Raw genomic sequence first — 16,356 nt, 5'->3', positions numbered from 1 at the left:
GGCAAGTTGAGAACAAGTTCTCATTTACAACTGCGACCTGGCCAAGATAAAGCAAAGCAGTGCGACAAAAACAACCAGTTTTTTTTAAATAAACGTGATTGAATAAAACTTATTTTTTTACTGCAATATAGGCCAACACGTACGCTTCTGTTCTTCACTACACCAATTCCTACATTAGAACATTTCCATTTGAACAAAATCAATATTTTCTATTGAACAATAAGAAACACACATGGTACACTTCGGTCTTGTGATGGTGGAACAGCTCAACCTAATGCACCAGTAATCCCTATCATCAGCACCTATTACAGTATCATTAACCTTTCACCTCTATATTCTTAGGTTAAGCAGCTTTCATTAGCACACCTGGATCCAGCAAGAAAGGAAGTGGAAACCAATCAACAGGTGTGTTAAGGTCACAATAATCCCATATCATTGCATTCAGTCTTCCCATATGAATCCTATATGTTGGGTTAATAGAATGCCCTCCTATGCCTCTTTAGTGTAATTTTGATAAATCCATTTCCTCCCCGTTTCAAGTTGATCAGAATAGACACTGCCATGATGACCAACAGCCATCTCCATCATCTTGCCCCAATAAAAATGTAATTGTCACATGCGCCGATCACAAGCCCTTAACCGACAATGCTATAAGTTAAGAAAAAAAAGTTAAGTAGAAAATAGAAGTAACAAATAATTAAACAGCAGCAGTAAAATAACAATAGTGAGGCTATATACAGGGGCTACCGGTACAGAGTCCATGTGCAGGGGGCACCGGTTCGTGGAGGTAAGGAAGGAAGAGGCCATCAATTATCTCCTCCTCTCTCAGGAGCTGGGGTTTGATGAAGTTGCCGAAGATATTCTTGCTGTCAATCCCCAAGGCGGAAGATTGGCGTGCCTCCCTCGTTGGCTGAGATGAGGAGCTTGTAAGTAATGCCTCAATCATAATGCCTCAACAGTTGCAAAATAAGGCTTGACTGTCTTTTGGAAAATCTCACTGTGCAGAGATATTTTCTGCTTGCGCCTGGTTTGGGTTGTGGTGGCAGCCACAAGACTGTTTCTTCTCCAGCTTGAGGCAATAACGTGGACCTGTGGGTCAGTGAGGTGAACTTATATAAAAACCACCTGGAAGCCGTGTTTATTGAGTGGTTTTATATCCTCACTGTCAGACAAGTTATTAATCCACACAGATCCAAACTGTAATTCCCCCTCATCGCATTTGGATAAGGTTATGGCAAAATACAACATCAAATCCACTGTCGGTGAGTCTGCTGAGGGACCTTGAGTTCTCAGTTTCTAAACGCTCATTACCCTTCGATCACACCTAGAGCATCATTGCATTTTGGTACACCAGAATTACATTCATTTCCAATGAAGCGCCTTGCAGCGTGTTAGGTGTGGTGCATAGGTTGGATTTATCTAAAGTATGCCTCAAACTATGCATAGACGACTTGACAGAAATGGTAGCAGAAGGTGAATGTTAAGCTTTTGTTGCATACATATCCAGATGATGCATACGATTGTGCACAATGACGCTTTAACACACCGAGAGTGTTTTTCGCAAAATAGTATGCAGTACTGTCAAGCCGTCTACGCATACAGGATGACGCATACATTCGATAAATCCAAGTATGCACCACCGAACACACAGCACCTGCCTCTGCAAGGCAAACTCAGCGTTTCATTGGAAATTAAATGTAACGCTGGTTCATTAAATGCAAAACACTGTCAGTATGTTCGAAGCGTTAGGTCATTTTGAGCTTCGCCAGACTGAGATTCTGTCAGCAAGCTTGGTTGCCCTCAATCCCCAGATGATATGATTTTTTAAAAATAATTCTGTATGCTCCATTACCAAATCTCAGACTGACCTCCGCCATGTTTGCAAGGAGCAAAGAACAACATTTCTGGTTACTCTGCAACAGGCCGGTATTTGGAAAGCTACGGAAGTGGCCAATCAAATATAACAAACAGTTTGAGAAGCAGCGCATTACGTCATGGTAATACGCAACATTTGTTTCAGGGGGAATTTGATACAAAATATACATAGGAAGACTTTCCAAACATGGGTCTGCTATCTCCGGAGGCCGTTCTGGCTAATGATTGCGTACTTGAACTCAGCTCGCCAAACCGAGCGACATTTACTTGAAAAACTATTAAAAAATAAGTAAATAAGTACTCAAAATAGACAAAATTAATCTAACTCAATAAATCTGTCACAAATTGACGTTTTTTGCAGAGGAGATCTTAGTGTCGAAATGTTACATCTAACTAATGTTTGGTGCAGTATTTGTCAATTAAAGAAATTGCATGAAAACGACTCGATTCCCGTTGAATGACAACAGACTTTATTGAAGAGTCCCTACTGTTGACCAATCACCGACGAAGTCCGAAACGAACAAAAACGTAACAAAATGGTCACAAAATGTCGTCATAGGCAAAAAGCCTGATATGGACAGTGATGGTTCAGAGATGGCAGGAACAGTGGAATAGAGATTCTAAGGGGAGGCATTTATTTGAAGTACTGAGGAAAGTCAGGGAGGACGACATGAAGGGACAGGAGAGGAGGCTAGGCTAATAAGACCTTAAATATGATAATCACACTTTCCTATTACCAGGAAACTGAAACCGTTGCGCATGTATTGCTACAGTGCGAGAGGGACAGAGAAAGACTGCGTTCTAGTATGAGGGGGATACAGGACATCCGTTTAAAGAGTATATTGAGTAGAATTTTATATATAAACTCTACCTGCCAGCAACGGTGCAAGCTACGGAAGTGGTGCTGGCAGGTAGGGTTTAGTTTCTCCCTGTCTCTGGTCCACACTCCAGTACAGTAAGTGGAGGTAATGCACCATTACGTTGGATGCTAACCGCTGATAAACCCCACCGAAGAAGAAGACGAATATTTGGATGAGGACGCATGCGGTCGCCTTTACAGGAATAATTTTGCAATGAATTCCAATTTAACGTCAACGGAACCATCGGACGACTGGGGTGACATAAGTGATGCAGAATTACTCGATGTACAGTCAGAGCATCTCGGTGAGTAACCCTTGATCATGGTTCTCAGTTCCATTACACATAAGTCATTGGACCAAGGCGTTTTCTGCGTGGGGAAGTTTTGTTAAAGAGCCCGACTATGGAGCCAGATAGCAGCCATAAGGTTGAATTTACATATCGTTAGGATCGTAAGAAAATCCATATGTTAATTGTCAGGATCATAAAACAAGCAATGTGTGAAACACAACCATTAAATTAGATCTGTAAACGTATGTTATACGACTATGAATTATTTAAAAAATTACCTATAACTAGGCAAGTCAGTTAAGAACAAATTATTATTTTCAATGATGGTCTAGGAACAGTGGGTTAACTGCCTTGTTCAGGGGCAGAACGACAGATTTTTACCTTGTCAGCTTGGGGATTCGATCTTGCAACCTTTTGGTTACTAGTCCAATGCTCTAACCACTACTTGAACATTTACACGTTAAATTCTTACTTTACATCTCCCTTTACTCTGTTATTTTTTAAATATATGTACAAACCTTTGTCAGGAATGTGGCATCTGCAAAGGACAAGAACCGGACGTAGCAAGTTGAAGTTAGCTAGTCAATCAAACCAGATTAGTCAATAGCTAGTCAATAGGCCAGATGTTATTTGCTTTGCAGCTTCCGGTTTCATTTCCAAAATACAAGTCTATAGCTTGTTTTAGAACGTCAATTCATAACAACATTTTACCTGTAGACGGCGTAGTGTAGGCTTGGGCCTTAAGCAAATTACTTGTGTGAGAATAATACTATAAAGACACAGAAGAGCCTTGAAAGACTTGAAAGACCCGCCTGAGCGGCAAAATGGAAAGTAAATTATTTAGGCTTATTCAAATATCCAAATATGCCATGCTGTTATTTAATGTCCATATAATTTTAGAATATATTTTTAAAGCCGCGTGGGGCTACTTTTGTAATTGTGTAGCCTAATGAATCATACATTTTCCAGTATTTGGGAACACAGACTGTAGACCTTATATTAGGCATTTTGACTGTTGAATTTGAGAATTCCATTCTGTGTGTAGGTTTGTTATTGCCATTTGCGTTGCACAACCCCATCACAGAGGCTATATCCATATCAATAAATGAGACAAACATTTATTTTAATTTAATCTTGGCTATAACCTGTCCTGAGCTAAATAGCCAAGGGGTCCCAAATGGTCAAGACTATCTATAGCCTATTCTTATTGCCAGATTTGTTTTCCCTATCAGCCACTGCATGTGCTTTTTCAACTATTTTGTTAAAAATTTATTTAGAGGCTATATTTAAGGGGAGGCCTATAAACACAAATAGAGTTCTAAAATTATTCCACAAGACACCAGGACCCAAAATGATAGCCTAAATTGTAATGCCTACAAGTTGAAGGCCTATCTTTTTTATTTGGATAGGCCTAAATTAAATATTGAATTATTAAAGTTATAGGCTAAAGAACTTGAATTTAGATCATTTTGAATACACACATGGATTTCTATTCTCTTTGATTTAGTTCCTATTGCAACTCAGATGAATTACAGAATGGATGGTATACTGAATTGAATGGATTAATTTAATGTTCCTATGTTGGAATGATGAGTTGCATACATGTTCTGCACTTTATTTGGCTAGTAGGCAAATAGGCCAACATTAGGGTATAATGACTATGGCGGGAATAGCCTATATGCAGACTTCCTAAGACCACTGCAACTGAGTTATTGTGGAGTGTGGGGAATAAGCTTATGCCAGACTTGGCCTACGTTTAACATCTCCCTTGTTCATTTCAAAGTCCATACAGTGGGGGAAAAAAGTATTTAGTCAGCCACCAATTGTGCAAGTTCTCAAACTTAAAAAGATGAGAGGCCTGTCATTTTCATCATAGGTACACTTCAACTATGACAGACAAAATGAGGGAAAAAAAATCCAGAAAATCACATTGTAGGATTTTTAATGAATTTATTTGCAAATTATGGTGGAAAATAAGTATTTGGTCACCTACAAACAAGCAAGATTCCTGGCTCTCACAGTTTCCACTTCCTTTCTTGCTGGATCCAGGTGTGCTAATGAAAGCTGCTTAACCTAAGAATATAGAGGTGAAAGGTTAATGATACTGTAATAGGTGCTGATGATAGGGATTACTGGTGCATTATGTTGAGCTGTTCCAGCATCACAAGACCGCAGTGTACCATGTGTGTTTCTTATTGTTCAATAGAAAATATTTACTTTGTTCAAATGGAAATTGTCTAACGTAGAAATTGGTGCAGTGAAGAACAGAAGCATATGTGTTGGCCTATATTGCCTGTTGTATTTGATTTGATCTTATATGCTTAATTTAGAATGATTTATGTAACTTCAGTTGTGATACAAATGTTGGGCTGTATGTTTAGATTTTTCATACATTCTAAGGCTGCATGATGTGACTAATGATGATTTTTTAAAAGGCATGAAAGACATGAGCTTTGCTTAGTTTTTTTGCGCACGCTGTACAAATTTCATCAGTCTCTCATTCACAATTTGACAAGAACTTTATATTGCCTCAAATTTCCCTGCTGCATCCCCTTTGTGTGGCCATAATGCCCCCTAAAAAAATCCATTCCTTTTGTGTCCATTTTGCCCTTGGGCTAAATATATGAATTATTATTCCCTTCTCCCGGCTGTGTGCCGACGCACCTCTCACTCACGTGATCGGGTCTTTCTCACAGGCTACAAGTGAAGACCAACACATCAGGGACGCAAGGACGTGCGTCGTTGTCCATTTCCGAGGCGCATAATGTAAGAACTGTCCACATGTAAACTCAGCAAAAAATGAAACAACCATTTTTCAGGACCCTGTCATTCAAAGATAATTCGTGAAAATCCAAGTACCTTCACAGATCTTCATTGTAAAAGGTTTAAACACTGTTTCCCATGCTTGTTCAATGAACCTTAAACAATTAATGAACATGCACCTGTGGAACGGTCGTTAAGACACTAACAGCTTACAGACGGTAGGCAATTAAGATCATAGTTATGAAAACTTAGGACACTAAAGAGGCCTTTCTACTGACTCTGAAAAACACTAAAAGAAAGAATCCCAGGGTCCCTGCTCATCTACGTGAACGTGCCTTAGGCATGCTGCAAGGAGGCACGAGGACTGCAGATGTGGCCAGGGCAATAAATTGAAATGTTCGTACTGTGAGACGCCTAAGACAGCGCTACAGGGAGACAGGACGGACAGCTGATCGTCTTCGCAGTGGCAGACCATGTGTAACAACACCTGCACAGGATCGGTACATTCGAACATCACACCTGCGGGACAGGTACAGGATGGCAACAACAACTGCCCGAGTTACACAAGGAATGCACAATTCCTCCGTCAGTGCTCAGGCTGTCCGCAATAGGCTAAGAGAGGCTGGACTGAGGGCTTGTAGGCCTGTTGTAAGGCAGGTCGTCACCAGACATCACCGGCAACAACGTTGCCTATGGGCACAACCCCACCGTCATGGGACCAGACAGGACTGGCAAAAAGTGCTCTTCACTGACGAGTCACGGGGTGATGGTCGGATTCGCATTCATCATCGAAGGAATGACAGTTATACAGAGGCCTGTACTCTGGAGCAGGATCGATTTGGAGGTGGAGGGTCTGTCTTGGTCTGGGGCGGTGTGTCACAGAATCATCGGACTGAGCTTGTTGTCATTGCAGGCAATCTCAACGCTGTGCGTTACAGGGAAGACATCCTCCTCCCTCATGTGGTACCCTTCCTGCAGGCTGATCCTGACATGAGCCTCCAACATGACAATTCCACCAGCCATACTGCTCGTTCTGTGCGTGATTTCCTGTAAGACAGGAATGTCAGTGTTCTGCCATGACCAGCGAAGAGCCCGGATCTCAATCCCATTGAGCAAGTCTGGGACCTGTTGGATCCGAGTGTGAGGGCTAGGGCCATTCCCCCCAGAAATGTCCAAGACCTCGCAGGTGCCTTGGTGGAAGAGTAGGGCAACATCTCTGGTGCAGCAAATCTGGTGCAGTCCATGAGGAGGAGATGCACTGCAGTACGTAATGCAGCTGGTGGTCTCACCAGATACTGACTGTTACTTTTGATTTTGACCCCCCCCCCCCCCCCTTGGTCAGGGACAAATTATTCCATTCCATGCCGGCTGGGACACCAGCCACAGCATCAGGTGAAATTGGAGGGCGCGCAATTCAAATAATATTAAACATTCATGAACATACAAGTATATTATATCATTTAAAAGCTTAAATTCTTGTTAATCTAACTGCGTTGTCCGATACTATAAGCTTTACGGCGAAAGCATACCATGCGATTGTGTGAGGACGGTGCCCCACATCAACATATTTTTCAATCAGCACAGGCTTCATAAAATCACAAATAGCAATTATATAAATCACTTACTTTTGAAGATCTTCCTCTGTTTGCAATCCCAAGGGTCCCAGCTACAACATGAATGGTCGTTTTGTTAGATAAAATCATTCTTTATATCCCAAAAGGTTAGTTTAGTTGGCGCCATCGAAATATTGTCAACCATCACACTATTCTTGATTTAATCTCATCTCATCTTTACATATACTAAATCATATACAGTATCAGTCAAATGTTTGAACACACCTTCTCATTCAAAGGTTTTTCTTTATTTTTACTATTTTCTACATTGTAGAATAATAGTGAAGAACTCAACTTTGAAATAACACATGGACTCATGTAGTAACCAAAAGTGTTAAAATAAATCTATGTTTTATATTTGAGATTCTTCAAAGTAGCCACCCTTTGCCTTGATGACAGCTTTGCACACTCTTGGCATTCTCTTAACCAGCTTCATGAGGTAGTCACCTGGAATGCATTTCAATGAACAGGTGTGCCTTGTTAAAAGGTCATTTGTGGAATTTATTTCCTCAATGCGTTTGAGCCAATCAGTTATGTTGTGACAAAGTAGGGGTGGTATACAGAAGATAGCCCTATTTGGTTAAAGACCAAGTCCATATTATGGCTAGAACAGCTCAAATAAGCAAAGAGACACAACAGTCCATCATTACTTTACGACATGAAGGTCAGTCAATCCAGAACATTTCAAGAACTTTAAAGGTTTCTCCAAGTGCATTCGCAAAAACCATCAAGGGCTTTGATGAAACTGGCTCTCATACGGACCGCCACATGAAAGGAAGACCCAGAGTTACCTCTGCTGCAGTGGATAAGTTCATTAGAGTTACCAGCCTCAGAAATCTGCAATTAACTGCACCTCAGATTGCACCTTGCAGAGTTCAAGTAACAGACACATCTCAACATCAACTGTTCATAGGAGACTGCGTGAATCAGGCCTTCATGGTCGATTGCTGCAAAGAAAGCACTACTAAAGGACACCAATAAGAAGAAGAGACTTGATTGAGCCAAGAAAAACAAGCAATGTACATTATTAGACTGGTGATATGTCCTTTGGTCTGATTTGTCAAAATTTGAGATTTTTGGTTCCAAATGCTGTGTCTTTGTGAGATGCAGAGTAGGTGAATGGATGATCTCCGTATGTATGGTTTCCACCGTGAAGCATGGAGGAGGTGGTGTGGGGGTGCTTTTCTGGTGACACTGTCTGTGATTTATTTAGAATTCAAGGCACACTTAATCAGCATGGCCACCACAGCATTCTGCAGCGATACGCCATCCCATCTGGTTTGGGCTTAGTCCCACTTTAATTTGTTTCTCAACAGGACAATGACCCAACACACCTCCAGGCTGTGTAAGGGCTATTTGACCAAGAAGAAGAATGATGGAGTGCTGCATCGGATGACCTGGCCTACACAATCACCCTACCTCAACCCAGTTGAGATGGTTTGGGATGAGTTTGATGGCAGAGTGAAGAAAAAGCAGTGCTCAGCCTATGTGGGAACCCCTTCAAGCCCGTTGGAAAAGCATTCCAGGTGAAGTGCTCATGAAGCTGGTTGAGAGAATGCCAAGAGTGTGCAAAGCTGTCATCAAGGGTGGCTAATTTGAAGAATCTCAAATATATAAATATATTTTTTTGTTTACTACATGATTTCATGTGTGTTATTTCATAATGTTGATGTCTTACATCAATTTACAATGTTGAAAATAGTTGTTTTTTTTAAATACCCTGGAATGAGTAGGCATGTCCAAACATTTGACTGGTAATGTATGTGTGACATTTGTTTTGATTTAGAATGGACCGTTATCATGCACCTGTCTCGTTACAGGGGCAGTGGAAAAAAATACATGTCGTCTTTGCACTTAAATAGCGAATGGAGGAGTTTTTTCCCGTGGTTCATTTTCATGCCAGCCAGGTATGCTGTACTCATGTTGTAAAGAGAAGCAGTGTGTTTAATATTAGGAAAGTTGAGAAATAAATATAGTAGGCCTAGTCTATAGAAAGCTGATGGGATCCTATTTTTAATAGAGGCCATCACTCTGTTTTCTCACGCAGTTGCATTGCCTATAGAAATGTTGTGTAACGTGAACTCATGCTCTCATGAAGTGTTAGATTCGATTTTAGATGACATTTGCGCTGATGTCAGAGTAATTTGAGGGTCAATGGAGTGCTGAGTACCAGGCAGTTTATAAGTTTGGTAGGCTACCAATGACCATCAGCAGCATCAGAGCTTGGAGAAGCCTAATTATCATGACTAAACCATCACGTGACAGCTGGTGTGGTGGTAATGCGGTCACATTAACAGCCCTACCCACAGCAACAACTCCTCCCCCAAAATATACATAATACATACATTTTGCCTGTCACATGGAACTCTATTGGTCTATTACCCAATTTATCGCCTGGTGATGTCACCAGCCAAGCCGAAACACCCGTCTACGCTAACAGGCTGATTAGAAGCTCCTATGTAGATTGTATTTTCAACCAGCAACTATCACATCACATTTTTTCACACTTTCACAGTGTTCGTTTCATCAGCTGTTGTACAATATGATACAAAACAGAATTTTTACTGAACTGGGCCTTTTAGCACTTCTTACTTCACAAGGGTGCAGTTTCTACAACTCTTTCATGTGACCACCTCTAGCCCCTCCTGACCGGTCCAGTCCGACTCTCGGTGGGAATGTTGGTGATGATGGTCAGTCCTTTGAAACAACAGAGAAGAGGATCGATTACCTTATTAAAAAATGGTAAACCCATTCAAGCATACACAATTCAACCCAGAAAACAGTCAACATTTCCCTGTCAGTCTATGCTTTTGATCAGCAACAAAGCATTGTGTGTGTGTGTCTGTGTGTATCAGGCCTAACCTCGCTCCCCTGTTCGAGAGGGTGAAGAACCGGAGCACTGCCTTGTCTGTCCCTAACCAGAGCCCAATGGAGAGATTCTTTAAACGTCACCTCAGTGTTACACAGCTATGTGAGCAGTCTTGGTGTGAGATCAAAATGGCCTATGGGTTCATTAAGCCTAAAGTAAGGATGCTAGAGATGCAAAATACAGAAGTGACAACTGGGGCCAGTATTCATCTCGCCAGAGGTAAGCAGCACGTTGCGCTTATGATGTGATTCCATATCTCTTCCCATACGACTGTTGTGCCCTACATTAGAAAATAAGGTTATATTACCATAACCATTCTAAACTAGGCCCACCTCATGAGCCAATGCTGAGTTAGAGAAGAGCATTGGCACATAGAATACTTTCATGTCAGTAATTTTGTAACCTACACATGCATCCACAGGGATTTATGCTATCGTTGATCTTTGTTTTCCATATAAATGTTATGGAGGAAACTAGTTATAACCCATGTCCTGACCTTGTATCTCTGTGTCCAGAACTGGAGGTGAAACCAAATGTTGTGACTGTGGCTGCTGTCACCAGGGAGGACAGGGAGGCTCTGAAGCTAATCAACATGCTACAGATGGTCCCAGCTTTAGAGACAGGTATGATGGTACATTACTTGTATTTATTGAACCCTTATTTTACCAGGTAAGTTGACGGAACACATTCTCATTTACAGCAACAACCTGGGGAATAGTTACAGGGGAAAGGAGGGGGGATGAATGAAGCTTGGGATGATTAGGTTACATTGCATATCCATGTTTTTTCAGAATGCCTGAATCCTGACAATCTGCCCAATCTTGAGCCCTCTGAAGAGGGAAATGTAAAATAACATTACCACAGGAGACCGCTGTCACAGAGTTGCATGTGTGTGTCCCAGGCCAGCTTGTGCGGGAGTTCCCAGTGTTTGGTGTGTTGGAAGGGATGTTCTTCATGGGTGTGGTTGATGAGCTGTATCGTAGTGACTCTGGGGAACTGGTCCTGAGTGAACTGAAGACCCGCAGTCACAACTCTCTGCCCCGCCCAGCCCAGACCAAGGGACACGCTCTACAGGTACACTACAGACAGTCAAACACTCTTATATTTCTCTCTGACCTCCCCTCACTTTCTGGTCTCTAACATTTCTCTGTAACCTCTCTCTCTCTCTCTCTCTGGTCTCTCTATCTGTGTTCTCTGACCTCTATCTGGCTTTGACCTCCCTCTGAGCCCTCTCTCTGGTCTCCTTTATTTCTCCGTGTGGAGTCTGACCCCTATATGATATATCTCTTTGATCCATCTCTCTATGACCTGTACCTCTGCCTCTCTCTCTCTCACTTTCTCTCTCTCAGGTGGGTATGTACAAGCTCTTGTTTGATTCCATGGTAAAGGGTTCTGTGAAGAGGGACCATCTCCTCCACAACCTTCAGCTGGATCCTAATCGGGTCCTTGGATCAGACCTCCAGACCCACACCCAGTCACTGGGCCTCCAGGCAGTCACGTTCAGAGAGCTCCTTGACCACCTACTGATCGTCCTTACCTGTTCTAACCTCCATGCTATCGACAAGCTACGCCTGGAGTATAGCCACCAGAGCTCCGGAAAGCTCATTGGCACCAGGGAGGTAGCGTTTGAGGAAGCCCAGCTTAGGACTAATATCAGGGGCTACCTGGCTTACTGGAGGGGCGAGAGGGTGCCCCAGGGAGTGGAAGTGGAGGAGGCCTGGAAGTGCAGGATGTGTCCCTATGAGGAGACCTGTGACTGGAGGAGGGATAGATCACAAAGGCTAATGATGGTGAATAAGAGAGCCAAGTTGGAGTGTCCTAAGTCAGATGATCCCAAGCCGAACGGTTCGAATTTGAATGGGTCGAATTTGGGAGTCGAATACCGGTAGTTCTCCTGAATTAAATAGCCCTAAACATACAGAACCCCAGGCATGTCTCATGTAATGATTTTCTGGGTGTAGTGTGAAGTTCAGGAAGGTTCTATCTATGTATCATTGAAGGTGTAAGCCTATTAAGCAATATTAAAGTCAGGTTTGTTTAGAGCTAAAGTGCCTTCAGAAAGTGCACACCCCTCGACTTTTTCCACATTCTGTTGTTACAGCCTGAATTTCAAATGGATTAAATTGAGATATTGTGTCACTGATCTATAAACAATACCCCATAATGCCAAAAATGAAAAGCTGAAATGTCTTGAGTCAATAAGTATTCAACCCTTTTTATGGCAAGCCTAAATAAATTCAGGAGTAAACATGTGCTTAATATGTTACATAAATTGCATGGACTCACTCTGTGTACAATAGTGTTTAACATGATTTTAAAATTATTATCCCATCTCTGTACACCAGTGATTCCCAACCAGAGGTACTAGGACCCCTGGGGGTACTTGGCCGATCCACAGGGCGTACTTGAGAAGACACACCTGTGACCATAGGCTTACTGGTAAAAAGGCACATGAGGGGGTACTTCAGGGGTACTCCAGGCAGAGCAAAATTTAGTTGGTGGTACAGTAACCTGAAAAAGATTTGGAACCACTGCTGTACACCCCACATACAAATACCTGTAAGGTCCCTCTGTCGAGCAGTGAATTTCAAGCACAGATTCAACCACAACGACCAGGGAGGTTTTCTAATAGTTCGCAAAGAAGTGGACCTATTGGTAGATTGGTAAAAAAAAAAAGAGCATGCATTGAATATCCATTTGAGCATGGTGCAGTTATTAATTACACTTTGGATGGTGAATCATTACACCCAGTCACCTCAAAGCTACAGACGCCCTTCCCAACACAGTTGCCGTAGAGGAAGGAAACCGCTCAGGGATTTCACCATAAGGCCAATGGTGACTTTAAAACATGTAGAGTTTAATGACTGTGATAGGAGTTAACTGAGGATGGATCAACAACATTGTAGTTACACCACAATACGAATCTAAATGACAGACTGAAAAGAAGGAAGCCTGTACAGATTTAAAATATTCCAAAACATGCACCCTGTTTGCAATAAGGCACTAAAGTAATACTGCAAGAAATGTGGCAGAGAAATTAACTTTTTGTCCAGAATACAAAATGCTATGTTTGGGGCAAATCCAACACATCACTGAGTAACACTCTTCATATGTTCAAGCATGTTGGTGGCTGCATCATGTTATTGGTATGCTTGTCATTAGCAAGGACTAAGGAGTTTTTTTTTTAAAGAAATGGAATAGAGCTAAGCACAGGCAAAATACTAGAGGAAAATGTGGTTGTCTGCTTTCCAACAGACACCTTTCAGCAGGACAATTACCTAAAACACAAGGACAAATATACACTGGAGTTGCTTACCAAGACAACATTAAATGTTCCTGAGTTGCCTAGTTACAGTTTTGACTTAAATTGGCTTGAAAAGCTATTGAAAGACTTGAAAATGGCTGTTTAGAAATGATCAACAACCGGTTTATGAGCTTGAAAAATAAAAAAATAATGTGCAAATATTGTACAATCCACGTGTGCAAAACTCTTAGAGACTTGCCCAGAAAGACTCACTGCTGTATTTGCTGCTAAAGGCGATTCTAGCATGTATTGACTCTGGGTTTCCATTAAATAAAAAAGTTCAATGTCAGTGGGGAGAGCGAAAAATCAAGAGTATGTTGTGTAGAGCGTTTGCAAAAAAATACTATTAAATCTGTTTTAATCTCACTTTGTTACTTTTTAAAATGTGGAGAAAGTCTAGGTGTGTGAATGCTTTCTGAAGTCACTGTAACTACTTATAAGTGTAAATTCCTTTTTTATAACTATCGAAATATATATGTTCACTTTTTGTACACTTTTTTTTTATACTGAGAAAAATATTTTGAATGCCATGAAATGCAATGCAATAAATTTAAAGGATGAATGAGTGTAATTTAGTATGAGATATTTTCAAGGAAGCACAGAATAAAACCAAGCATGAACTGCTGTTGCCTCCACCATTTCCTCCACCTGGTAGCGCTAGTGTGTAAAACATAACTTTTAAAAAATCCGTCATAAATCTTATAATATATTAACTGTTCCCAAAACAGTCATTTTGAATGCAGTTTTTATTTTTCCTAATCTGGAAAGTAGGCATATTTAAGATTTGTCTGCCATATTGTAGCCTGTAGTATGCAATGTGTGTTTTAATCCTGAAAGCGAGTATCCTGAAATGAATCTCTGCAAATTAGTTTTAAAAAAAGTAAAGTAGTTACACATTTCTAAATGACAAGGAAATGCATTCGATTTTGTACCTCGAGATTATCGCACGCTCTCGATTGATATTACACCCCTTGCGCGAGCCCGCACCTCATCACATCGGAAAATAACATTTAAATAATTCAGTCAAGAGTAGGATACGGGTAAGGAGCATCTATCTACCTATTGGTATGTAAAGTGTTTGAGAAACAGGTGGGAAAGTCGTGAATTCACGATGAAGGACCGTACACACGAGTTTAGGCTGGTAAGTGAAATACATTTTTAACTACTACATTTGAGGGTTGGGGTGGAGCGGTAGGTTATTTTTTTGGGAGGTGGCGAGCATCTTTTTTAGAGTGGAACAAACTCAATGTTTTACATTATTAATGTTTTATAATTTACAGTAATTTTATAACAATGTGCTGTACATTTGTGTATCAGTTTTGTTTAGTCTCAAAGTAAAACTTGTTTCACGCTTCCATATGGAAACGCAACGGGTGAGAGGAGGGTGATAACATTGGCACCAGACAAGTGTCGCTCTCCAGTTGTCCATTAGTAGCATAGTTAACTAAATGGTTCATAAGCGCGCACGTGAAACACTTTTTCCAATGTGATTGATGAATGAATGTGCTTCTAGTTTCAACCCTATAGAAACACTATGTACAGTTGAAGTCGGAAGTTTACACACACTTTAGCCAAACACATTTAACCTCAGTTTTTCACAATTTCTGACATTTAATCCAAGTAAAAGTTCCCTGTTTTAGGTCAGTTAAGATCACCACTTTATTTTAAGAATGTGAAATGTCAGAATAATAGTAGATAATTATTTATCAGCATTTATTTCTTTCATCACATTCCCAGTGGGTCAGAAGTTTACATACACTCAATTAGTATTTGGTAGCATTGCCTTTAAATTGTTTAACTTGGGTCAAATGTTTCGGGTAGCCTTCCACAAGCTTCCCACAATAAATTGGGTGAATTTTGGCCCAATCCTCCTGACAGAGCAGGAGTAACCGAGTCAGGTTTGTAGGCCTCCTTGCTCGCACACACTTTTTCAGATCTGCCCACACATTTTCTATAGGATTGAGCTCAGGGCTTTGATGGCCACTCCAATACCTTGACCTTGTTGTCCTTAAGCCATTTTGCCACCACTTTGGAAGTGTGCTTGGAGTCATTGTCCATTTGGAAGACCCATTTGCGACCAAGCTTTAACTTGAGATGTTGCTTCAATATATCCACATAATTTTCCTACCTCATGATGCCATCTATTTTGTGAAGTGCATCAGTCCCTCCTGCAGCAAAGCATCCCTATAACATGATGCTGCCACTCCCGTGCTTCACGGTTGGGATGGTGTTTTGCGGCTTGCAAGCCTCCCCCTTTTTCCTCCAAACATAACGATGGTCATTATGGCCAAACAGTTATATTTTTGTTTCATCAGACCAGAAGACATTTCTCCAAAAAGTACGATCTTGTCCCCGTGTGCAGTTGCAAACCATAGTCTGTTTTTTTATGGTGGTTTTGGAGCAGTGGCTTCTTCCTTGCTGAGCGGCCTTTCAGGTTATGTCGATATAGGACTTGTTTTACTGTGGATATAGATACTTTTGTACCTGTTTCCTCCAGCATCTTCACACCAAAGTACTTTCCAAAGTACTTTCATCTCTAGGAGACAGAAGACCTCTCTTTCCTGAGCGGTATGACGGCTACGTGGTCCCATGGTGTTTATACTTGCGTACTACGGTTTGTACAGATGAACGTGATACGTTCAGGCATTTGGAAATTGCTCCCAAGGATGAACCAGACTTGTGGAGGTCCACAATTTTTTTCCCTGAGGTCTTGGTTGATTTATTTTGATTTTCCCATGATGTCAAGCAGAGGCACTGAGTTTGAAGGTAGGCCTTGAAATACA

The 16,356-nt window shown here is 41.2% G+C and overlaps 1 protein-coding gene across 1 annotated transcript; it reads left to right on the top strand.

Annotated features, from left to right (window-relative positions):
• Positions 1 to 2,000: 2,000 nt before the first annotated feature.
• LOC110533589 (exonuclease V) lies at positions 2,001 to 14,198 on the top strand. Its single transcript, XM_021617948.3, has 6 exons — positions 2,001 to 3,039; positions 10,040 to 10,142; positions 10,256 to 10,488; positions 10,785 to 10,892; positions 11,171 to 11,343; positions 11,619 to 14,198. Exons 1-6 carry the CDS (start codon positions 2,949 to 2,951, stop codon positions 12,156 to 12,158), a joined length of 1,248 nt encoding a protein of 415 aa, XP_021473623.2. The 5' UTR covers positions 2,001 to 2,948; the 3' UTR covers positions 12,159 to 14,198.
• The last annotated feature ends 2,158 nt before the right edge of the window (positions 14,199 to 16,356 follow it).

This window comes from Oncorhynchus mykiss, chromosome 10, assembly GCF_057628025.1.
Source record: "Oncorhynchus mykiss isolate SJ-2025 chromosome 10, ASM5762802v1, whole genome shotgun sequence".
In the NCBI taxonomy this organism is placed as follows: domain Eukaryota; kingdom Metazoa; phylum Chordata; class Actinopteri; order Salmoniformes; family Salmonidae; genus Oncorhynchus; species Oncorhynchus mykiss.
The sequence above is the reverse complement of the archived record's forward strand: the minus strand, read 5'-3'. Positions and strand labels throughout refer to the sequence as shown.